Genomic DNA, 23,263 nt, shown 5'->3' with positions numbered 1-23,263 from the left:
CTGCCATTCTCCTCAAAGTGAAGTTGGGTTTTTAACATTAACATCTAAAAAAAATCGGTTAAACGTGGAGTCTATAACTCTCCAGAACTATAACTCTTGGAACAAGTCATATGCTTACAGGAGTCTGAAAGAAAACAGTGCTATTCTTTGCATTAATATCACCATCAAATTCCTGACATATACCCTCATGGGGTGCACAGGATTTATGACAGTACTACATGAAAAGTTACATCATTACTAACTTCCTATCCACGATTTTCCTCCAGATTAGCGTGTTATCTGTCAACATTCCAATATTAACAGATCTTATATTTCTGTCTTCTAAGGCACTTTTTACTGTATAAATCCACCTACATCTTGGTCTTCCTCTGGGTCTTTTTCCTGCCATCCTGGAAAAGAACACTTCATTAACTAATCTTTCCTCTCCCATTCTGCTTAAGTGGCAATACCATTTGAGATCAGCTCTGCTAACAATTGCAAGTTCTTTCCTAATATCCTCATTTTTAATATGATACTGCTATTGAGGCCATGTCTTCCTCAGGCCTCTCATATCTGTGGTCTCTAGTCTTTGATCAGCAGTTTTATTTTTAACCCAGCTTTCAGATTCATAAGTTAAAATCGATTTGAACACTGTCTTGTATATAGCTAGTTTAGTGTTTTGATTAATTCCTCTCTTCTTCTTCCATATAAATTTATTCATTTGACTTTGTACCACATACTAGCTTTGCTAATTCTGCTGTCTATTTCCAAATTTAATTTGCCATCTTTACTAAAAATTGTGCCTAAATTGCTGAAATATTTTACTTGTTCTATAGGTTCTCCACTCAGGATACAGCTGATGTTTTCAATGTTTCTGTCCTTCATTGCCTTTGTCTTTTTAATGCTACTTTTCATACCAAATTTATTATAGCAGTCATTCAATTTGGTCAGGGAATCCTGCAGACTTGTTCTGGTTTTGTTTAGGAGTATAAAGTAAAGTAAAGAGCTGAAATTAATATCTCCAATTTTTATCAAGTTTAATACTGCTTTCCTTCAAAATGTGATCCATATAGATGATGAATAACAGTGGAGTTAATGTACACTCTTGTCTCACACCTGACTTAACAGCAAACCATTTTACTGTACCTCCTTCAGTTCTAATTGCTGATTTACAACTCAAACAGAGACTATGTATTGCTTCATATAATGTCCCATTTACACCATATAACTCTAGTGTTTTGAACAGCTTTCTTTTTGGCACCTTGTCATATGCTTTTTCTTTCATTAGACACTTTCCTCAGCCACCTAAACAAACAACACAAAATGCATATAATTCACAATTGAGATTGAAAATCAGAACACACTTCCCTTTCTAGATCCACTTGTCACACGTTTTCCTTCTGGCAGTCTTTCCATCTTTTCCTTTGTTGTCCCTGACTTCTATATCCTCCAACTGGGTGGTATTGGAGTATTTTTTTGGGAAGTCTTGAACTTTCGATATGTTCGATCAGCGTCTTTCAGTATTCATATATTTTGTCCAATACTGAGTCTACATATATATAGCCCCGAGAATATATAGCCTGCTGTCCCTTACAGGAATTTCATTTCTCCAGTATGTAACCTTTTCATGTAGTACTATCATAATATCCCCGCCCCCCCATCCTCGAGGGTGCATGCATATCAGGAATTTGATGATGGTGATTACTGACATTAATTGAATCATTGTAATTTGCTGTCTGGATGGGTTCAAATAAGACACTCAAGAATTTCAATAACTTCTTGAATAGCTTAAACCCTAAAATATGTTTTATAACAGAAACTGATGAAACAGAACAGTTCATTTCATGGATGCGATCTTCTCAGTCACTGAAAAAAATTCAGCATTGTAAATATTCCATTTTTCACCATCATCCTGCCAAGAAACAAGGAGGTCATACAAGCTCTTAAATAAGAGCATGCACCATATTGAGAGAATGATCGAGAGCAAAAGTTTGAAGCAAGGTTCGAAAGTATGAAAACATGAAAGAATGAATGAGAGCACAAGTTTGAAGCAAGGTTCGAAAGTACGAAAAAAAGAAAGAATGAATGAGAGCAAAAGTTTGATGCAAGGTTCAAAAGTACAAAAACATGAAAGAATGAATGAGAGCAAAAGTATGATGCAGGGTTTGAAAGTCCAAAAATTTGAAAGAATGAATGGAAGCGAAAATGTGATGCAAGATTCTAAAGTTGAGTTGGTTAGAATGAGGCAAGAGATGAAATGGATGCAGAATGAAGTTAAGAAAATTCGAGAAATGTATGGGAGAGTGAAAATGATGTAAACAAATAATGTTGGTATAAAAGAGGTAACGAAAGGCCAATGCGAGTGGCAGTGTATGGTGATTCAATTATTAAAGGTGTGCTGGATGAGAGGATGCACAAGGTATGTTTTACTGGAGGTGGAATGAGTAGAGTGATTGAGGCAATGGATGCAAGGAGAAAGTGAGCAAAAGAGTTGGTGGTTCTAATAGGTACAAATGACTTGAGTGTGAACAAAGAACACATCAGATTGGATATCAGGAGGTTGCTTAGACGGATAAAAGAGAATAGTGTGATAGGAAAGGTAGTAAGTGTGTTTCCTAGGTATGACAGTGGTGAGATGAGGCAGAGAGCAAGGATTATGGATGATATATTAGAGGAAATGTGCAAGGAGAAAGGAATGCTGTTTGTTAATGTTTGGAATGAGTTCTGAAGGACGAAATGAACTGTATAAGAGTGATGGACTACATTTGAGTGGTTTTCGCATGAGTTGCTTGGAGAGACTGCTGCTGCTGCTGGAAGGTAGAGAATGAATCTGATCAAGTGGGAAGCGATGTGGAAGAGCGAGAGAGTAAGACAGGAGAGATTGAAGAGGTGGTTATGAATGAAGGAAAGTAAGGGGATGACTTGGGATCAAGAGGAAACAGTTGGATCTGAAGAAGGTTTGAAGATGAATAAGGAGAAAGGGAAATGGCTTGAGATGAATATGGAGAAATCACATCAAAGGAGTGGTATCAGTGGAACTAGCTATAGCTCATTCCTGGATCTATAGCTAGTTCCACTGATACCACTACTCTATACAAATGCTAGAAGTGTAAGAAACAAAGCAAATGAAATGGTTGAATTAATTGACTCTGTTCATCCAAAAACTGTTGGAATAAGTGAGACATGGTTGGATGACGACGACATCCTGACAGGAATAGAGATGGAAGGGTAGGATGTGTTTCGTGAGGATAGAAAGGGTAAAAAGGAAGTGGGAGAGTGCTATTGATGATAGAGAAAGAGTTATGTCCATACAAAGTAGAAATGCAAGGGAAATAGTGCCAGTGGTTTTGAGGCAGTATGGCATGAAATAGAAGTGAGTAGAATGAAATACTTGGTTGGATGTTGTTATAGACGTGGTAATTTGGACGGTAGAGACTATGAAATGTATAATCAAATTAACAAAGCATATAAGAAAAGGGTGATCCATTATGGGTGATTTTAATTATGGCAATATAGACTGGGATGATGAGATACCAACTGGAAGTAAAGAAAATGAGTTCCTTGATTTTTTGAGGGACAACTACCTCAGACAGTATGTAACAGAAGGCACACGAGGATTGAGGGTCTTGGATTTTGATCATCTCATCACAGGATGTAATTATAAATGAGGTGTCCAGTCACCCTCCAATTGGTGGGCGTGACTATGAACCATGAAGTGATTACCTGAGTGGTTGCTAACAGTGTGAAGACCTCTGTGAGAAAAGGGTATATGTGGAACTACAAGGGGGGGGGGTGATTATGAAGAGCTCAGGAGACGGCTTGCAGGTGTAGCATGGAATGAGGTTAGCTGAAAAAGAGATCAATGCAGCTTGGGGGATTTTCAAGAACTATCTAGTAGATGCAATGTCTAAATGTATTCCAAGGGTCAGAAGGTTAAATAAGGTAGGTGTGAAATGGATGAATGAAGAGTTAAGCATGCAATACAGAGAAAAAGGGCATTATGGAGGCAGCATAAGAGAAGTGGTAATAACCAATTCCATGAGGATTACAAAGACGAGGCAAGGAGGGTGAATTGGTTGGTAAGGATAGCAAAAGTAAAGTATGAGCAGCAGTTAGCTAATGAAGCCAAAAAGAATCATAGAGAGTTCTTTCGATATGTAGTAGCAAAAAAAGGAAATGATTATGGAGAGATGACATTGATTGGAGAAATTGGTATAAGGACAACCTGCAGAAGATATAGTGGAGACACTTAATGAACATTTCATAAGGATCTTTCATTCTTGTGAATGTGACTTCATGGAGAGATTGAGAGCAGTTGATGATGTGGAAGAGAGACTGACCTGTGAGTGAGCAAGAGGTATATGGGGAGTTGAGCAAACTAGATGTTAATAAGGCTGTGGGACTTGATAATACATCACCATGTATTCTGAAGGAATGTGCCAGGGAGTTGACATCTGCCTTGACATATCTTTCTTAATATGAGTCTTGCACTGGGTCAAGTTCCAAAGGAGTGGAAGGAGGGTAAGATTGTGCTGCTTCATGTTATGGTTAAGTTGTTGGAGAAGCTTGTGAGAACTAGGATCCAGAATTTGGTTGACAACAAAGGTATTATCTTTGATAGACAGCATGGATTTGCTAAAGGGAGGTCATGTTTTAATAATCTACTTACTTATTACAATAAGGTGACAGCTTCATTGGACAGAGGAGAGGGATACACAGTAATATACTTAGATTTCGCAAAGGCTTTTGATAGATTGCCACATGATAAGCTGATAGTCAAACTAGAGCAGATGGGAATTGGATATCATATTAGTGCATTGGATCAGAGACTGGCTATGTGATAGGTATCAGCAAGTTGTGTATGGGGGAGCAATATCCCAGAAGAGAAAAGTCACAGTGGTATACCTCAGGTGTCTGTTTTACTGCCATTACTGTTGAGCTTTTATGTTAATGATATTGGTGAAGATTTGGATGGAGATATTCAGTTGGGACGAACTATGAAGAGTAGAGAAGATGTTGTGGCCTTACAAGAAAACTTGAATAAATTGAGTGATCGGGCATGGGGATGCAAGTTGAATGTTGCAAAATGTAAGGTTTTAAAATTTGGGATGTAGATTTTATGCTTTGTGGGGATATATTGTTGGAAGCAGAGGAAAAAAGAGATCTTGAGGTGATAGTGGATAAGGATCTGAAATTTAGGTGACACATTGCCAAAATTGTGAGGAAAACACATAGATTTCTGGGAGTGATGCAGAGGACACCGACTTGTAGAAGTAGAGAGATTCTTGTTGCATTGTATAAGGCTTTGATTAGGCCACGCATGGACTACTGTGCACAGATTTGGTCACCTGTTTTCAAAATGACGAAGAGATGTTGGAAAGGATCCAGAGGAGATTGACTAAGGTAGTTTCTGATCTCTGGAATGTCGAATATGAGGAAATGTTGAGAAGATCTAATTTACAGAGTCTAGTGGATAGGAGGAAGAGGGGGAGATATGATAGAGACCTACAAGTTAGTAAGGGGTTGTTATAGGACCAATATTGGAGAGGTTATACAGAAAATAGTGGGAGATCAGGGGAGAACCAGAGATCATCCCTGGAAGCTGTATAAGGAGGGTGTGAGCAGGGGAGTGAGAAGCAGGTTTTTTGCAAAAGGACCTACTCAATGAGTCTAGAAATGGTTTATCTAAGAGAAGTGCTTGTAAAGAACTGTCAATCTAAAACCTATCAATAAATTCTAAAAAACACTACCAAATGTCTCCTCAAACTTGCAAAAAACATGGACTATAAAAGTGATGTCATTTTACAAATATCAAAAAACATTACTGATAAAATAACTAGCATATAAAAACAGCATGACCTCAAAGTTGCCTTTCCACCTTTGGAAAAACAATTTCCATGATGCTTAGATTCCACAAACAACCTTTCTTTCAAGATGTTAGGTGTTTTTAAAATATTCTGAACATGCAGTATCTGACAAACAGGACATTCAGGAAACATTCACATGAAAGAACACATCGAGAACATTAAGAAGTTTGGTTTATAGTTTATTTAGCACAAAAACAACAAAGGTCATACTGTGCCATAATAAAGGTATACAGCTATACATAAACAGTTAAAGAAAATTGTAAACAATATGCATGGACAAAAATTAAGTTCCACAATGCAGTATTTACATATAAACAGAATTACTGCAGAGGGCACAGCAACACACAAGGTCAAAAGTTACAGCAGCATCTAAATAGTCAACAGTACAAATTAATAAACAAAATGCATGTACAAAACCAAGCCAAGGAATGCAGTATCTACATATAGATAAGATTACCACAAATGTTATTATAGCAGTACATAAATAGTCAAAAATGAATTATTATACAATATGCATGCATAAAAATAAAAAACTTACAAATATACAAAATCAAAGGCTACAGAAATACATAATTAGTCAAAAAATAAATTAGTAAATAATATATATATGCAAATGTTAAGCTAAGCAATAGAGTATCTACACATAAACTAAATTACAGTCAAATGTGTTTGTACAAATTAATTCTTTGTAAAAAATTAAAAACATTGTGCAATCTGCTCGAGTCTGCTAGCATCTACCTGAGTGTATATATGGCTTGGCTAGATAGGTAAAAATTTCATTCCTCTCACATGTAAAGTACTGGAACTAGAATATGACAAACAGTGAGATGCGTATTGCATTTTTCACACATGGGAGGGTCATCAGCCCTCAGTAAATAAGAATGTGTAAGATGACTGTGACCTAGCTGTGACCGGAGCCTAGCAAGAACACAGCTTCCTCTCTTCTCTTTATATACGTTGCCTAGAATGCCAATGCTTAATTTCAGGCTTAATGCCATATAATTTGTTTGTCAATGCTTCCTGCCATTGAACAATTAGCTTTGATCTCAGGAAATTACAAAGTCAGGTCTGGAAAGGAAAAAATGATACTGAAAGTGCCTAGCAAATAAGTCAGCATATGTTTTGAGAGAATACTGAGAAAAAAAGCAAATATGTCAACGTAGCCATTGGAAAATTGACAAGAAGATTAAAGATAAATATGAGGAAAGCAAAAAAATATTCTGGAAGTTATTGTAAAAGCTTAGATATGGAGAAAGTAGTACTGTAAAAAGAATCAGAGATAATAAAAGTGACATATAAAGTGAAGATAGAGATATTTTAGATGTCTGGAGTTATTAGTTTTTGAAAGATTAATTGCAACAAGAAGTGACAGAACAGTGGTGCAAAATATTCACAAAGAGTGCAGTCAGGAGCATATATCAATACTTGAGATAGAAAGAGCCACAAAAGCCTGAAATGCAGAAAGGCAACTGGAATAGGTGATTTGACCAAAAATGCTGAAATGTGCAATATATATTTTAAGTTGTAAGTTAAAAGGTGCACACAAATTCCATCCTTATTCATTATCTGTATAGATCAAGGGTGGCCACAACGTGACTTGCGAGCTGTATGTGGCTCTTCCAGGAAAAAAATAAATAAAAAGAAAAGAGGAGACAACAAAAAAGAGAAACAAAATAAAAGAAAAAAGAGAAAAAAAACAGGATTAATAAAAATTACTGCAAAAAGAAGTTTATTTTGAAACACATTAAATGAAGCTTACTTTAAATCATTAGAATAATTTTAAAGTCAAAAAACAATAATTTTAGTTACTTATATACTAGTAGAGGCCTTCCTTGTATCCATTTTCTTAGTAAGCTCTTTAAAATTATGTGTGTAATTAATCAAAGCAGTTCTTACAAGCTCGTTACAACCTCGCCATGCACACTCACTTACTCCCGTACCACTGCATCGATCAAAGGTTGCGGCTCTTCTAAGTCTTACTGGAATTATTCTGGCTCCAAAAGGATGTGTAGTTGGCCACCTCTGGTAGAGATCATATTATGAAGGAAAATAACATTAAATCTGATATGAGATATGTTAATCTCAACTGTTTACATTATGCAGATGATGTTATACTCATAAATAAATCAGCCTTGAGAATTCTTTACCTTAACTGAATAAATGCAGATATAAATAGGAGAGGCAAGGTTAGCAAAACAGGTGTTCTATGCTAGTATTGCATGGAGGGAAATGCAGATCTGGGTTAACTGATTTACATCAGTTGACCCAGAGACAATTTGGAAGAAAACTGTTGATAGGCAGTAGTTATTAGTAATATAATTTTATCATATAGTACTATCATAGTATTCTGTACAATTGAAAACAATGCATTGTAAAAACTATTCAGCTGGTCCCAGAATGGGATGAAATTTAGAATATTAAACCATATTCTACTATATCATCTTTTAACATCCATAAACAATGCATAGGAGACAGCATCTGGTAACGAAAACTTTTCATCAAATGGCCTGTAACCCAATAATTACCGTATTTGCCAGCATATAAGACAACTTTATTTCTTTGAAAATAGGTCTGAAAAAAAAAAAAAAAAGGGGTGCGTCTTATACGCCGATACTCAGTTTTTTATTACTTTCATTGGAAATTTTCTCTTTTCCGAGTTACGCAATTTCTTTCTTGCGGTGTGTGTGAGAGCATTCCAGTTACATTGAGTTCAGTGGATGCGCATGCGCTTTCATCGAAGATCACAGCTGTGTTCATTTAAACTTTTCAATTGTTGTCGAGGTTGTTGTGAACAGTGATAAATTTCTGCCATTTCTTCATAAATTATGGCTAAAAAATTGCTACAATATTGCATTCAAGCAATGTGTGATTACGTATGCTAAAGAACATGAAAACAGGGCTGCAGAGAGGCATTTTGCCCCCCCCCCCCCAAACTGAGAAAATTATAAGAATTTGGTGGAATCAGGAAGAGGAACTAAAAAATGTGTACAGAAAAGGAGGTGCATCTTATATGCTGGCAAATACAGTAATCTGGATTTGTCGATTTGTCTGTGCAACCTTTCATGGGTAAAAATTCACAGGAAAAAAAAAAAAAAAAATATATATATATACAGGGTGTTCGGGATAAATTTGACAGTTTCGTAAGGAAAAAGAAAATCTTCTTTGTATCTATTAAATTTAATGAATTGACAAAAAAACATTACAGGCAGAGTTAATTACAATACTATCAACAAGATTTACTCAAAATAACCACCATTAGCATCGATCACAGCTTCAATTCTGCTTCGGAACCTCGAACAAGCTGATGCTACAGTCTCCCTGGGAAGGGCCGCAAAAACTGTTTTAATTTTATCCATTAACTGGGCTTTTGTATTACTGGAAGTGCGATTGGTGTCTTTTTCAACTGCGCCCCATACAAAATAATCCATGGGGTTAAGGTCTGGGGAGTTTGGAGGCCAAACATTTGGACTGGTGAAGTCGTAGAAATTTTCAGACAACCATTTTTGACTTTTCCCAGAGGTGTGGCAAGGGGCCGAATCCTGCTGCCATACATATGGCCTACCATTGGCTACCCTTGTTATCCAGGGCTTGACTACAGTTAGCAACTCCACGAACAAAGCCCGAATTCCAATGCCAGGGTTCTTCAACACCTGTTCCTGCAGATTTGCGAGGAATTCTGCTGTACGAACGCAATCAGATCGTCTGCTAGGGATCTTTCTTCTTGCTACATCCTCGTAGTCACCATTGCAAGTCTCTAGTTCATGCCTGATTGTTTTTACTGTATTCAGGGAGCATTGGGCAGCAGTCGTAATATCCTTATTTTGATGGGGGGCACGAATCATCATGATACAAGTTATTCTCTTCCATGATTCAGGTGGGTTCCAGCTATCCATCCTTTCTGACATCTTGTATATGAATGAAGAAGGGTCCAAACTTTTAAATGAAGAGAAGTGTGTGTTAATACATGTAACTTACGGAAAAATATAATTAATTATAAATATGTCAAATTTATCCCGAACACCCTGTATATATATATATATTTTCCAACAGTCAAAATCATCTGAAAGAATTTCCAAAAATAGTTTGTGCTTCATGAATCAGATAGTTAATACTTGCACTGACATGAATATGTTAATCCACTGTTAAGTCTTTTAATTTTTTTAGTTTGCTTCATGAAAAAAAAATTATCCAATATCTACAAAACTAAAACTTGTTTCCAGGTATGTGAATTCCTGAAAATTCTGGATATATGTTATTAAAAAATCTTTTGAAAAATAATTATCTTTTAGCTATTCATTGTTATAAATTTCATTTGCTTTTGAAAGTTATAATTTATATTCTTACCTTGTAATGTTTCTACTCCATCCATCTGAGTCAGTAGCTGGTTCACTACACGATCTGTTACCCCTGTGCTATCATGGCCTCGCCTAGAAAGCAGATCACAATGTCATTCATCACTTTGAACTTAATAATTATTATTATTGCATGAGCACCTCCATGAAGTCCTATGACTTTTACATTTTTATTTTTTTATAGGTTTTGAAAGAAGGTAATTCATTTCCAAAGGTTACAAAAACAATCTTGAACAGTCAACCATTTGATACCAGATAAATTATAGGTGTCTGTGATGTAATGAAAGTGAATAAGCATAATTATCTTAATACCTGTATAGATGTATTTGTATATTCAGTTTTGGTCACTGTTTCTCCCTTTTTAATGGTTTTTATTTTGTTTTGTTTTCAATATTGTTTCAAGTATGATGAAAAAAAACGCAAACATTAAAGAGTGGAAGTTAAACAGCTGCTAAAGAAGTTTCAATAACAAAATTTTCTACTGCTTCATTATCATCTGATTCAACAATTAAAAGAATGATTATTTATATTTATCAATCTATAGGATCCATTTGTGATAGACCTCTTCAGTTTCCAAAGAATATATAACTAGAGTTTAAGGTGCAAAGACCTTGAACTTTAGCTTGCACAACATAAATCAATACAAAGTTTGTCCCATTGTTCACAATCTTCATATCACCCAAACAATCACCCAGAAGGATATTCTACATGGATGGTATTCTGGCTGACTAAGATTATTGAGGAAGATGGAAGATTTCCTACATCTGGTCTAACAAAGCATGGTTTCACTTTTTGAGTACATCAACAGTCACAATAACAGGCAATAGGCATTGACAGATTTTCATATTTTCAAAGAAATACCATTGAATTTGCAGAGTACTGGCAATGGAATATAATGGCCAGACTGTAAGTTTTTTTCTTTTTAATCAATTTTTCAATAAAACTGTAATGGTAGCACTTTACTGTGCTGAACAAAAAATTAGAGAAGCTTGGTTTTCCTACATGATAATGTGCATTGAAAATGTAAGAATGAATCATTCTCAACAATTTCATAGTGACAAGAATCATACATTTTTTTAAAAAAAAAAATGCTGCGAGTGATTTATGCTTATATACGTACACCAAAACTTGACACCTATGGATCCTTTATGGATATTTCAGAGTATAATGGCTTATGCAAACAGATCATGAGCTTGACAATATTAAGGCTAACATCATCACATATTTGATATATACCCTCAGGGGATATACATGATATTATGATAGTACTATATATGAAAAGTTTACATCATCACACACTTCCTGTCAACAATTTTCTTCTAATATGTTATCTATCAGGACACCAGCACTGTGAGATGTTATATTTTGGTCATCTAAAGCAATCCTTATTGTATCAGTCCACCTAGATCATGGTCATTCTCTGGATAATTTTCCCACCAACCTGAAAAAAAAACAACAAAAAAACTGTTTTACTAACTTCTCCCATTTTAATACTGCCAAAGATTAGCTCAGCTCACATACTTCTGAATGCTAAGAATGTCAAGCTCCTTCCTAACACTGTCATTCTTAATATGGTTCTGCCACTGATCACAACTGTTCAATCCCCAAATTTTTCTCAGAACTCTCATATCTGTGGTTGTTTAAGGAATACTTGTGCCATGAATTGCTCTCATGGTACAAGTGGTTTAAACACTGAATTGTATGTAGTCAGTTTACTGCTTTGACTAATTTCTCTCTTATTCCATATAAATTTATTCTGCTTATTTTCTATCATATCAGGTCATTATATCAAGATTTATTGAAAACCTCCAAGATATAAACGGTATAAAGCGCACGCCAGAAGGGTAACGAGTGTGGTGAGAAAAGCAAAAAAAAACTATGAAAGGAAATAAGCCATGCAAGCTAAAGAGAATCCCAAACAGTTCTTTCAATATGCTGCTAGTAAAAGAAAAACTGTACACGGCAGAATGATTTTAAGGAACGCTGATGGTAGGGAGGTCACTGAATCAGTCAATATAGTGGAATTACTGAGTAAGCACTTTGCAAGGTATATCATCCAGGTGGTGACGTTGAAGGAATGAAAGAACCATTAGTTTATATGGGAATTGTGGTGAATGAAGTGGAGGTGAATAGTCTATTACAGAACCTTAATGTGAATACATTATGGGATTGGATGGTATATCAGCACGGCTCTTACGTTAAGCGGCTAAAGAATTGTCGGTGTTCTTGACCTTATTGTTTAATCTCAGTCTCGGGTCTGGTTTAGTCCCGAAGGGGTGGAAGGAGGGGGAATATAGTTCTTCCACTGCATAAAGGAGGATCCAAGACTACTGTTGCAAATTAGCGACCGATCAGCATATCAGGAGTCGTTGTCAAGGTCTTGGAGAGAGTAGTCAAGGGAAAAATACAGGAATGGATTGATGAAAATGAGATACTATATGGGGGATGGCATGGTTTTGTGAAGGGTAGATCATGCCTCAGTAACTTGCTCAGGTTTTATAACAGTGACAGCTGAACTGGATAAGGGTAATGAGTTTACAGTTATACTGCTGGACCTGGCTAAGGCCTTTGACAGGATACCACATGGAAGTATAATCCGTAAACTGCAATATATGGGAATGGATATAGGGTTGGTAACATGGATAGGAGGATGGTTGATGGAGAGATACCAGAGAGTAGTTTACTCAGGAGTAGAGTCCAAAAGACAGCCTGTGACTAATGGCCACAGGGTTCTGTTCTTGGATTGCTGCTGTTTAATTTGTTCATTAACGATATAGGGAAGGATCTGAGAGGAACGGTTCATTTGTTCACTGATGATGCTAAGTTGGGTAGGGCAATAGCGAATGCAGAAGATGTCAAAATTTTGCAGGATGAGTTGGATAGATTTGGAGGTCTGGGCTAAGGAGAATGGATATCAATTTAATTTGGCAACAAGTAAGGTTATGCATTTTGGGGTGAAAAGATTAGCAGCAGTATATTACATTGGTGGAACTGCACTCCAGGAGATTGATGAGGGCAGGGACTTGGGCATGTTGGATAGGGAGTTGAAGTTTAGGGGACACATCGCAAAAGTGGCTAAATCAGCTCATCAAATCAATTGGATGCTGAAGAATACTTTGACGAGCAGAGATAAGCAAGTTATTGTTCCTCTGTATCAAGCCTTGATAAGACCCCCATTTTGATTACTGTGCCGAGATCTGATCACCTAGGTTTCTTCTTGATGGGGAGAAGGTTGAGAGGATCCAGAGGCGAGTGAGTGACCAAAATGATAACAAGTCTATGGAATAAACCTTATGAAAACAGGTTGAAGATTTGTGGGTTGCAGAAATTGGTTGATAGGCAGAAAAGGGGAGATATAATTGAGACATTCAAATTGCTGAAGGGTTTCTACAGGATTAATTCAGAGGATATTTTTAAGAACAGGACTGGTGGTGGGAGGACTAGGGGACATCCATGGAAGCTGGGAAAGAGTGTGGTTAGTAAGGGTGTTAGAGCTGGGTTTTTTACTTTTAGAGTGGTGAATGAGTGGAATAAGCTGCCTGAGTCTGTTGTGGGTGCTATGACAGTGAATGAGTTCAAGGCAAAGTATGATAGATACTGTGTGAATGTCAATTAGCTGTGATGGACATGATGTTTAGGGCCTCCCTCGATGAGTTTAAGGACTCCTTGGAGTCGCCCGTAATATTAATAATAAAAAAAATAAAAAATATGTCCCAGCTCTATCAGGAAAATTACTGTGCAATCTTCCATCAGACAAATCCTGAAGACGGGCCCCAAGCTTCCTGAACTTGTACACCCAGTATCTTGGGAAGAGGTACAGGCAGCCTTGAAACTCACCAGGCAGCAGGAGCGATGGTATCCTCCCCAAGTTTCGAAAACATCTTGGTCAACAAGGCCAAACATGGCTTGCCGCCCTTTTCTCAGAAATTATAATGACTGGAAAATTACCAAATCTATGGCAGGGAAACCAAAATAATTGCCATGCCACCCAAACCAGGGAAAGATCCAAATGATGTGAAAAATCTACGACCTATCTCCTTGCTTTGCTCCACCTTTAAGCTCTTTGAAAGAATTCTCCTTAAAAGAATTTCACCACTCATTGAAAGAGCACTCCCAATTGAACAAGCTGGCTTCAGGCCAGGAAAAAGTTGCTGTGACCAGGTCCTGGCCTGACAACACAGATTGAAGCAGGCTTCCAGAAGAAACTTAAATCTGGAGCCACTTTCATTGACCTAACATCAGCTTAGGACATAGTCTAGATCAGGGGCCCCTCCTCCTAAAGCTAGGAAATATTATAAGGTGCAAAAAAACTTTCCAGCTTTTTGAATCCATCCTCTCCAAAAGAAAGATCTGGGTCCATATTGGCAGTAAAAAGAGCAGGCCCAGATTCCTTCACAATGGTCTCCCACAGGGTTCTGTGTTATCCCCTTTACTTTTTAATATCTACGTGTACGACTTACCACATACCAGCTCAAGCAAGTATATGTACGTTGATGACCTAGTGATCCTGCATCAATCTACCTCCTTTGCCAACCTGGAATCAACCTTGAATACAGACCTGAACATCCTATAAGAGTACTTCAAGCAGGGGTACTTGAAGCCAAATCCAACAAAAACTGTGTCCACAGTATTTCACCTGAACAATGCAGAGGCGAATTGACACCTCAACCTTTCTTTCTGTGGAAAAATGGTAGAATACGAGCCTCACCTGAAATATCTTGGAGTGAGCCTGGACAGAAGCCTAACCTATAAAAGGCACATCACCAACCTCCAACAAAATTAAAACGAGAAACAATATCATTTCAAGGCTTGCTGGAACAACCTGGGGTTGTGGTGCAGAAGTCCTAAGGTCACTTGCACTAGCCCTTGTATTCTCTGCAGCAGAATATTGTGTCCCTGCCTGGTAAAGAAGCTCACACTAACATTATAGACACCCAGCTAAACTCTACCATGAGCACAATTAGTGGGACAGTGAGAAGCACCTCCTCTCTCCTGGCTGCCCTATCTAACATTGTTCCACCAAACATGCGGAGAAGACAAGCCTCAATTAAAGAATTTAATAAAGCAATGAGCAACCCACTCCTGCCCCTGCACCAGACACTCATAAATCCACCTAGTCTTTGCCTAAAATCTAGAAAGCCTTTCTGGTCCATGGATGAACTCTCTTCAGCTGCCCTGCCATCAACACCTGACACGTGGAGAGAATACTGGTCCAACAATCTCCCAACAAACAGCTTCCTGGTAGAAGATTCCTGTGATCTGCAGCTTGGTTTTGCTCTTCCTAGAAAGATTTGGTCATCAATCAACAGGATCAGAACTAACCAGGGCAGATGTGACCTACTACATAAATGGGGGCTGTTAGACCACCCTTATGTGATTGTGCTCCCATGGCTCAGACGATTACTCATATTGTGAATGACTGCCCAAGGTGCCAATTTCATGGTGGTGGCCTACAGGACATCCACAAGGTGACAGATGAAGCCTTGGATTGGCTTTCCAGACTGGACATTGACCTGTAGCTGTTTTTTTTTATTCCTTTTGCCATTAGAATAAATAAATAAAATTATATCAGGAAATCTTGCAGGCTTGTAATGTATTTATTTCAAAGAATAACAACATCTGCAGTAACAAGAGAGTTGATGTTTTCCAATTTTGATATCAGGCTTAATGCCACTTTCCTTCATGTGATCCATATAGATGAAGAATAACACTGGAGGAAATTTGCCTCACTTGACATCAAACCATCTTATGATGGTCTGATGTTAAGTTTGAGTTGTAAGTAATCAATTCTGATGACTTACAACTCAAATATATACTATATATTTCTTGATATTACCTTTACACACATAATTGTAGTGTTTTGAACAGCTCTTCTTTTGGTATCCTGTCCTTGATGTACAAAACTTGAGTAAAGACCCTTCTAATATTTGTACAATTTCTCAACTCTTTGATGTATGATATTGACAACCTCTATTTGGCTTGAACCCAGCTTGCTCTTCTCCAAGTTTTATTTCCACAATTTTTCTTACTCTTCTCAAGAATGCTTCAGTAAATCCACCTGGAATACTCGATAAGAAAATTCCTCTGAAATTCTTACATTCAATTTCCCTTTTTAACAGATGGGTACTATGAGAGCTGTACTCCAATCATCTAGTATTCAACATTCTGACTATGAACGTCTGGAATGCACAGTGCAGCAGGTATAAAATTTTTATATATATCCATATTTGAGCATTTCAGTTCAAATATTGGAGTGAACGTGAGATTATGGATAAGTGATTGTTTTGATGTATAATTCACAATAATTTTAATAATTATTAGTAGTATCCTTGTGTATGATTCAGTGTGTTAGTTTTTTTTGATATATTAATACCATGCACAATACATAGAATGTTATTCATGGCACTGATGAGAACAAAAACAATGGTGACTAAGACATCATTATTCATGGAGTTTGACATGGGTGATTTTGTAAAATATATTTGTTGCTGAGAGAAAATGTATTGTAGTATGAGTGTGTTATAGGGGTTTTATGAGTCAAGAATGTGAGAGACCTTGTTGGAAGTGGGAAAATGACATAACAGAAATTAATGATAGTGAAAGTAATGTGAACAAGAGTGTCAATGAGGTAGTTGAAAGAAAAGGTAAGGTAGCATCTGCAACAGGTAGGCCAACGGACTGTAAGAAAACAAGCATGATATAGGCAGCGAGGATGAAAGTGTGGGAGACTTGATAGAGATAGTTAAGAGCAGTGAGAAAATAATCCACAATATGAAAGCAGAGTTGGTGAAGATGAGACAAGAGATGAAGCAATTGTAGAGTGAAATGAGAAGAATAACATACATGAAAGAGAGGGGAAGGCTGGAATAAAAGTTGGTAATATGAAAGAGATGTCCAATGATTAAAGAATGGTCATGTATGGGGATTCGATTATTGGACACATGGCTAATGAGAAAGTGCATAAGGTTTACTTTCTAGGAGGTAGACTGAGCAGAATGATTGAAGTACTAATGAGGAAGCAGCAAGCCATGAAGAGTTGGTAGCAGTAGTACATACAAATGAGCTGAATGGCAACAAGGAGAACGTAAAGATGGATATCACTAAGTTCCTAAGGAGTATAAAAGATAACAATGTGGTAGGAAAGGTAGTCAGTGTTGCCTAGGCATGATAGTGATGAACTGAAATGGTGAGTGAGGATTATGAATGGGATGCTAGCAGAGCTGTGTGAAGAAAAAGGAATTCATTTTTGTGAATGTGCAGGTGGAGAGGTATAAAAGAGATGGGTTACATTTAAATTGATTTAGTATAAGTCTGCTGGAGAAGTAGAGTAGGAGAGCTGAGAAAAAGAAAGAGAAGGAACACAAGACAAACAGAGAAATGGAGGGAGAGATATGTATGGACATGGGGAAAGTGTGAAAAATGTACATGATGGATACAGGAGAGGATGTGTGTATGTGTGTGTGCGAGTGTGTACAAGAAAGGACTAGGATGACTAGGGATGTGGGGGAAACAAACAGGTCTGAGGAGAAGTATGTCAGTGATGATAGACAAAGGTGGCTAAGGGGGAGGGGTGTGGCGGAGTCATATCTGAGGCGTGAGATTACTAAGACGTTATGGAAACAGAAATAAACTAGTATGTATGTATGCCAGAAGTGTTAGAAATAAAGGAAATGAAATTTTAGCACTAATAGTACGAGGGTGGTCTGAAAAGTTCTCAACTATAGATGGCAACACTATTGGCAAGTTTTTTTTTCTAAGTTGGTACATCTGTCTTAAGCATTTCAAGTCATTTTATCAAGTATTTTGCTTTATACAGCTGTCTGAAGCAAAAGTGTTATCTGTATCCCTTGAAATGGATAAAATTGAGTATCGTGTGGTTATAAAATTCTTTGTAAAAGAAGGTTTAATGCCAAAAGAAATTCATTCAAAGTTCATAAAAGTTTATGGGCACTCTTCTCCTTTGTTTTTCGCAATAAGAAATGGGCTGCCAAGTTTAAACGTGGCCGTATGAGCCTTGAAGATGATCCATGTGAAGGATGTACAAAAAGTGTAACAACACCAGAAACATTGATTAAGTGCATGATATGGTAAGAAGATGAATGCAGTAAACTGTGGTAGTGGTTTTTGAAGCAGTAAATGAGGTGGAGCTTAGGCTGAATCAATATTTTCTTCAGAGCTTGCTACTGAGTTTCCAAAAAAAGAATCAAATTTGTGAAATCTTCACAAATTTGATTCTTTTTAATACTTGCTTATACACTTTTCTTTTCAATATTATTGAAATTGTATTGTATTTATACAATTTATACAATTATACAATTGAAATTCAATTCTATCCTCTCAAAACAAAAATAAAGATGACTTTCTATTTAAATAATATTAAATCAGCATAGGTGTATTGCTATCAACAATAACACAGTCAATGAGACTTCTTATTTCTTGCATCTTCTGTCCATGTGAACAGAAGGTGCAACGTCCGTGACTCCAGGGTTTTTGTCATGTCACGGACGTTGTGCAAAAAGTCATTGGAACTAGTAATGCCTAGTTAATGTCCTGAACAGAAAAAAGGGATATTACATCCCATATAGTTTCTTAGCCGAATAAGAAACTCAAAGAGTTTCATGCCGAATATAGTAGAAACTATATAAAGTTCGGCGATTCCAAGCGTAAGCAAACAGTTTCTACTATATTCGGCATGAAACTCTTTGAGTTTCTTATTCGGCTAAGAAACTATATGGGATGTAATATCCCTTAACTTAAACAAGTTATATGTCGCCGAATTGAAGCCTTTGGCTCTTCACATATCTAATAATTTATTAGAGCACCTCACGGCAATACTCGTAGAAGGGGTACAAGTTCTGTTCGCTACAAACTTGATATTAACTGGTCTGGCTACTCACTGATGAGACCTCAATAAAGGTCGAAACCGGTCTGGGTAGTGACCTTCTCTCATAATGTGAACAAAAATTACAGTTCCTAGGAGCTAAGTTCACATTATGGGCAAATATCAAGAATAGTGATCGGAGCTCGCTCCACTTCTACCACGAGTTGCCCCAGCTTGCACTACCCTTTGGGATCAGTGCTGCAGTATCCAGGTATTTGCTTACGCTTGGAATCGCCGAACTTTATATAGTTTCTACTATATTCGGCATGAAACTCTTTGAGTTTCTTATTCGGCTAAGAAACTATATGGGATGTAATATCCCTTAACTTAAACAAGTTATATGTCGCCGAATTGAAGCCTTTGGCTCTTCACATATCTAATAATTTATTAGAGCACCTCACGGCAATACTCGTAGAAGGGGTACAAGTTCTGTTCGCTACAAACTTGATATTAACTGGTCTGGCTACTCACTGATGAGACCTCAATAAAGGTCGAAACCGGTCTGGGTAGTGACCTTCTCTCATAATGTGAACAAAAATTACAGTTCCTAGGAGCTAAGTTCACATTATGGGCAAATATCAAGAATAGTGATCGGAGCTCGCTCCACTTCTACCACGAGTTGCCCCAGCTTGCACTACCCTTTGGGATCAGTGCTGCAGTATCCAGGTATTTGCTTACGCTTGGAATCGCCGAACTTTATATAGTTTCTACTATATTCGGCATGAAACTCTTTGAGTTTCTTATTCGGCTAAGAAACTATATGGGATGTAATATCCCTTAACTTAAACAAGTTATATGTCGCCGAATTGAAGCCTTTGGCTCTTCACATATCTAACCAATTTTTGTTTTTATTTGTCAGCCGCATTCGCTAATGGCTCAAAAAATTCCTTTACTTCTTCTATAGTAGAACCTTCTGTTAGGCCACAGGCACAAACAAGACACATTCCAATTCTCCAGTTTGATGTTTGCCTTCATCACTCGACTTAATTTTGCCTGCCATTCAAGATTATACTGGAATATTACAGCTACTCCTTCCTTTTCCTAATCATTATTGCTTGAATATAACATCTTGTATTTGTTATTTAGGAGAATCTTGCCTGTTTTTCTCTTCTCGGTTTCATTAACACCAATTATGTTGATGTGGTATTTCTCCAATACTTCTACTAGTTTTATTTCTTATCCATTGATGCTTTTTATGGTGATGGTGTTTTGAAATTTATATAGTTTCTTCCAGTAGTTAACTTTTCACTGTCATCCTGTTTTCTCAGACAAAAGCTACCAATGGAGATGCAATTTCAACCATCAGCATTTAGAAACTTTGTAACTGTGTCCAAAAACATCATCATCATCACTACTAAGAGAGACCTCCAGGGAGTCACGGACTCATCGAGGGAGGCCACATAGTACATGCACCAGTTATCATATTTATTCTTGGATTCATTCACACTGCTTGCGCACAACATCAAATGGTAATCCATTCCAATCACGCACCACTTTATGAGAGAAAAATCTAGCCCCCACCCCCTTCTTAGCAGCATTCATTCTCAGCTTCCAAGGATGTCCTCTTGTCATTTTCCCATCTTATATTTCTGTCTTCTAAGACACTTTGGACGGCATTAATTTTGGTTTTCTTCGTTTTGGCATCAAACACCTCCTTTGCTAACCCTTCCTTTCCATTTTAAGTGATCCACCTCAGATTAGTTTTGCTCACACATTCTTAAATGCTAACAATGTCAAGTTCCTTCCTAATATCTACCAATTACTCCTTATTCTGCCATCAGTTCACTCCCCTAATTTTTTAACAAAACTCTCATATCTATGGTCTCCAATCTTTGATCAACTGTTGTATAAAAAACTTTATTTTAATGTAGAATGAAAGAATTCTAAAGAGCATTCAGAAAGAAACATAAACCAATAGGTAATGCATGAGTCCAAAGATAAGGATTACTAAATTACAAAAATTGCTGAATACAATTTTTGTAAATTAGAAGTGCATGTTTTTCATATAAGTTTACATAACAAATAGTGCTATGGAAAACTTGCTTTCCACAACATGATTTTTTAAATATGCTGTTAACTGGTAAAAAATGAAAAAAAATCTTAAAAATTATGAAATTAATTTAAAAAAATGGAAACAAAATCCATAGCCTACCCATGGTACAAATGTACTATAGGTTTTCACTAACCTTTTATGGATGGGAGCCATATAAAAAAAAATAAAATTATATTGAGATTTGATTATTATCTAAGTCTCTAAACCTCCTCATAATAAATACATCACCAAACCTGGAGCTTACTTCAACGAGCTAAGGTCTTGAGATCTTGTTGATGAATATTCTTTTTTACACTGTGTACATTAATTATGTATTTAATATGGTTGCATTTCTCTTGCAACCCGAAGTAGAAACAAGACACAAATATTATACAAAATATAAAAATGTATATGACATACAAACCTTGGGGCAATAGCATCAAATTCATCAAAGAACAAAATGCATGGTTTTGCACTGTGTGCTCTGTAAGAAACAGAAATAATATAATAAAGCAAAATTTAGCTTTTAGAAAAAAAAAATAGATTTTAAAAATTAAATGATTATTTAAAATAAAGAGCCAATAGGCTTCATTTCGGCAATGTAAACATTATTTAAATTAAGGGGATATTAAATCCCACATTGTTTTAAAACCGAATAAGAAACTCAAAGATCGGAATCAGAATTTCATGCCGAATATAGTAACTATAAAAGTATCGGCGACTACTAGCGTAAGCTAAAGCACGTTGTCCAAAGTACGTAGTACAAACTAGGGCAACTCGTAGCAAAGGTGGGGGAAGTTCTGATTGCTATTCTTAATATTTCCCATAATGTAAAACCCATCTCCTAGGAGATGTATGATGTTATACATTATAGTAGGAGGTCACTACCCAGACCAGTTTCGATCTTTATTGAGATCTCATCAGTGAGTAGCTAGACCAAATTAATACTAAGGGTATAGTGAAAAGAACTTATATACTCTGCTACATGAGTTGTCAAAAAGGTGCACCCATAAATTATTTTAGTAGTAGAATTTTAGTAGAATTACGCTAGTAGTCGCCGATACTTTTATAGTTACTATATTCAGCATGAAACTCTGATTCCGATCTTTGAGTTTCTTATTCGGTTTTAAAACAATGCTTGATTTAATATCCCCTTAATTTAAATAATGTGTACATCGCCGAAATGAAGCTTATTGGCTCTTTATTTTAAATAATTTATGGGTGCACCTTTTTGACAACTTGTATAGCAGAGTATATAAGTTCTTTTCGCTATACCCTTAGTATTAATTTGGTCTAGCTACTCGCTGATGAGATCTCAATAAAGATTGAAACTGGTCTGGGTAGTGACCTCCCACCATAATGTATAACATCATACATCTCCTAGGAGATGGGTTTTACATTATGGGAAATACTAAGAATAGCAATCAGAACTTCCCCACCTTTGCTACGAGTTGCCCTAGTTTGTATACTACATACTTTGGACTACGTGCTTTAGCTTACGATAGTAGCCACCGATACTTTTATAGTTACTATATTCGGTATGAAACTCTGATTCCGATCTTTGAGTTTCTTATTCGGTTTTAAAACAATGTGGGATTTAATATCTCCTTAATTTAAATAATTAAATTATTATTTTCAAGAATGTGCAATAGAGCTAATGTGATATAATCATTGAAACCAAATGGAAGATAAAATGATAGCAAACATAGTTCACTTGAAACAAAATTGGCATGGAAAAATATAGAAGTAGAACAAGATCATATGGGCTAATGCAGTTATGAGGACCTGTAGATAGAAATTTAATTATAAATCATGCCTAAGAATAAACAATAGATTCATTCAGAAAAAACTGTTGACAGGAAACTAGTAATATCTTAATTCTGATGAGCTATCATAGTATCTTGCACACCTCTAGAGGATATATATACTAGAAAATGATGACATACAATCTCTGTAGTCTACTGGTTCATTAGATGATCAAATCAAACCTTGAATATTCTTGTCAGACTTTGCAGTAAAAAAAAGCCCACCAAGTATTTTCAACCATTATCCATACACAGTTTTTGATTTTCACCAAGAAACTGCTCTTCACTTCTTCTTTATTGTTTCCATCCAAACGAAATATCTGTAAATTGCATCTGATTCCACTGTT

General features: G+C 36.5%; 1 protein-coding gene across 4 annotated transcripts in view; it reads right to left on the bottom strand.

Moving 5' to 3' along the window:
• The window catches only part of LOC150099961 (peroxisomal ATPase PEX1-like), a 324,099-nt gene that overhangs the window by 63,808 nt on the left and 237,028 nt on the right, over window positions 1-23,263 (bottom strand). For 3 of the 4 annotated variants that reach the window (XM_090402786.1, XM_090402787.1, XM_090402789.1), the window contains 2 exons: window positions 21,536-21,595; window positions 10,191-10,273 (listed from right to left, as the gene is read on the bottom strand). In XM_090402786.1, coding sequence (XP_090258912.1) covers window positions 10,191-10,273; window positions 21,536-21,595 — 143 coding nt within the window. The remainder of the gene's footprint in view (window positions 1-10,190; window positions 10,274-21,535; window positions 21,596-23,263) is intronic. The other variant, XR_016549251.1, reaches the window with a different exon arrangement.

The sequence above is a fragment of the Typopeltis vanoorti genome, chromosome 13 (genome assembly GCF_054136105.1).
Source record: "Typopeltis vanoorti isolate ZY-2024b chromosome 13, IOZ_Tvanoo_1.0, whole genome shotgun sequence".
NCBI lineage: Eukaryota > Metazoa > Arthropoda > Arachnida > Uropygi > Thelyphonidae > Typopeltis > Typopeltis vanoorti.
Note: the sequence above shows the minus strand (reverse complement) of the source record. Positions and strands in the feature narration are given on the sequence as shown.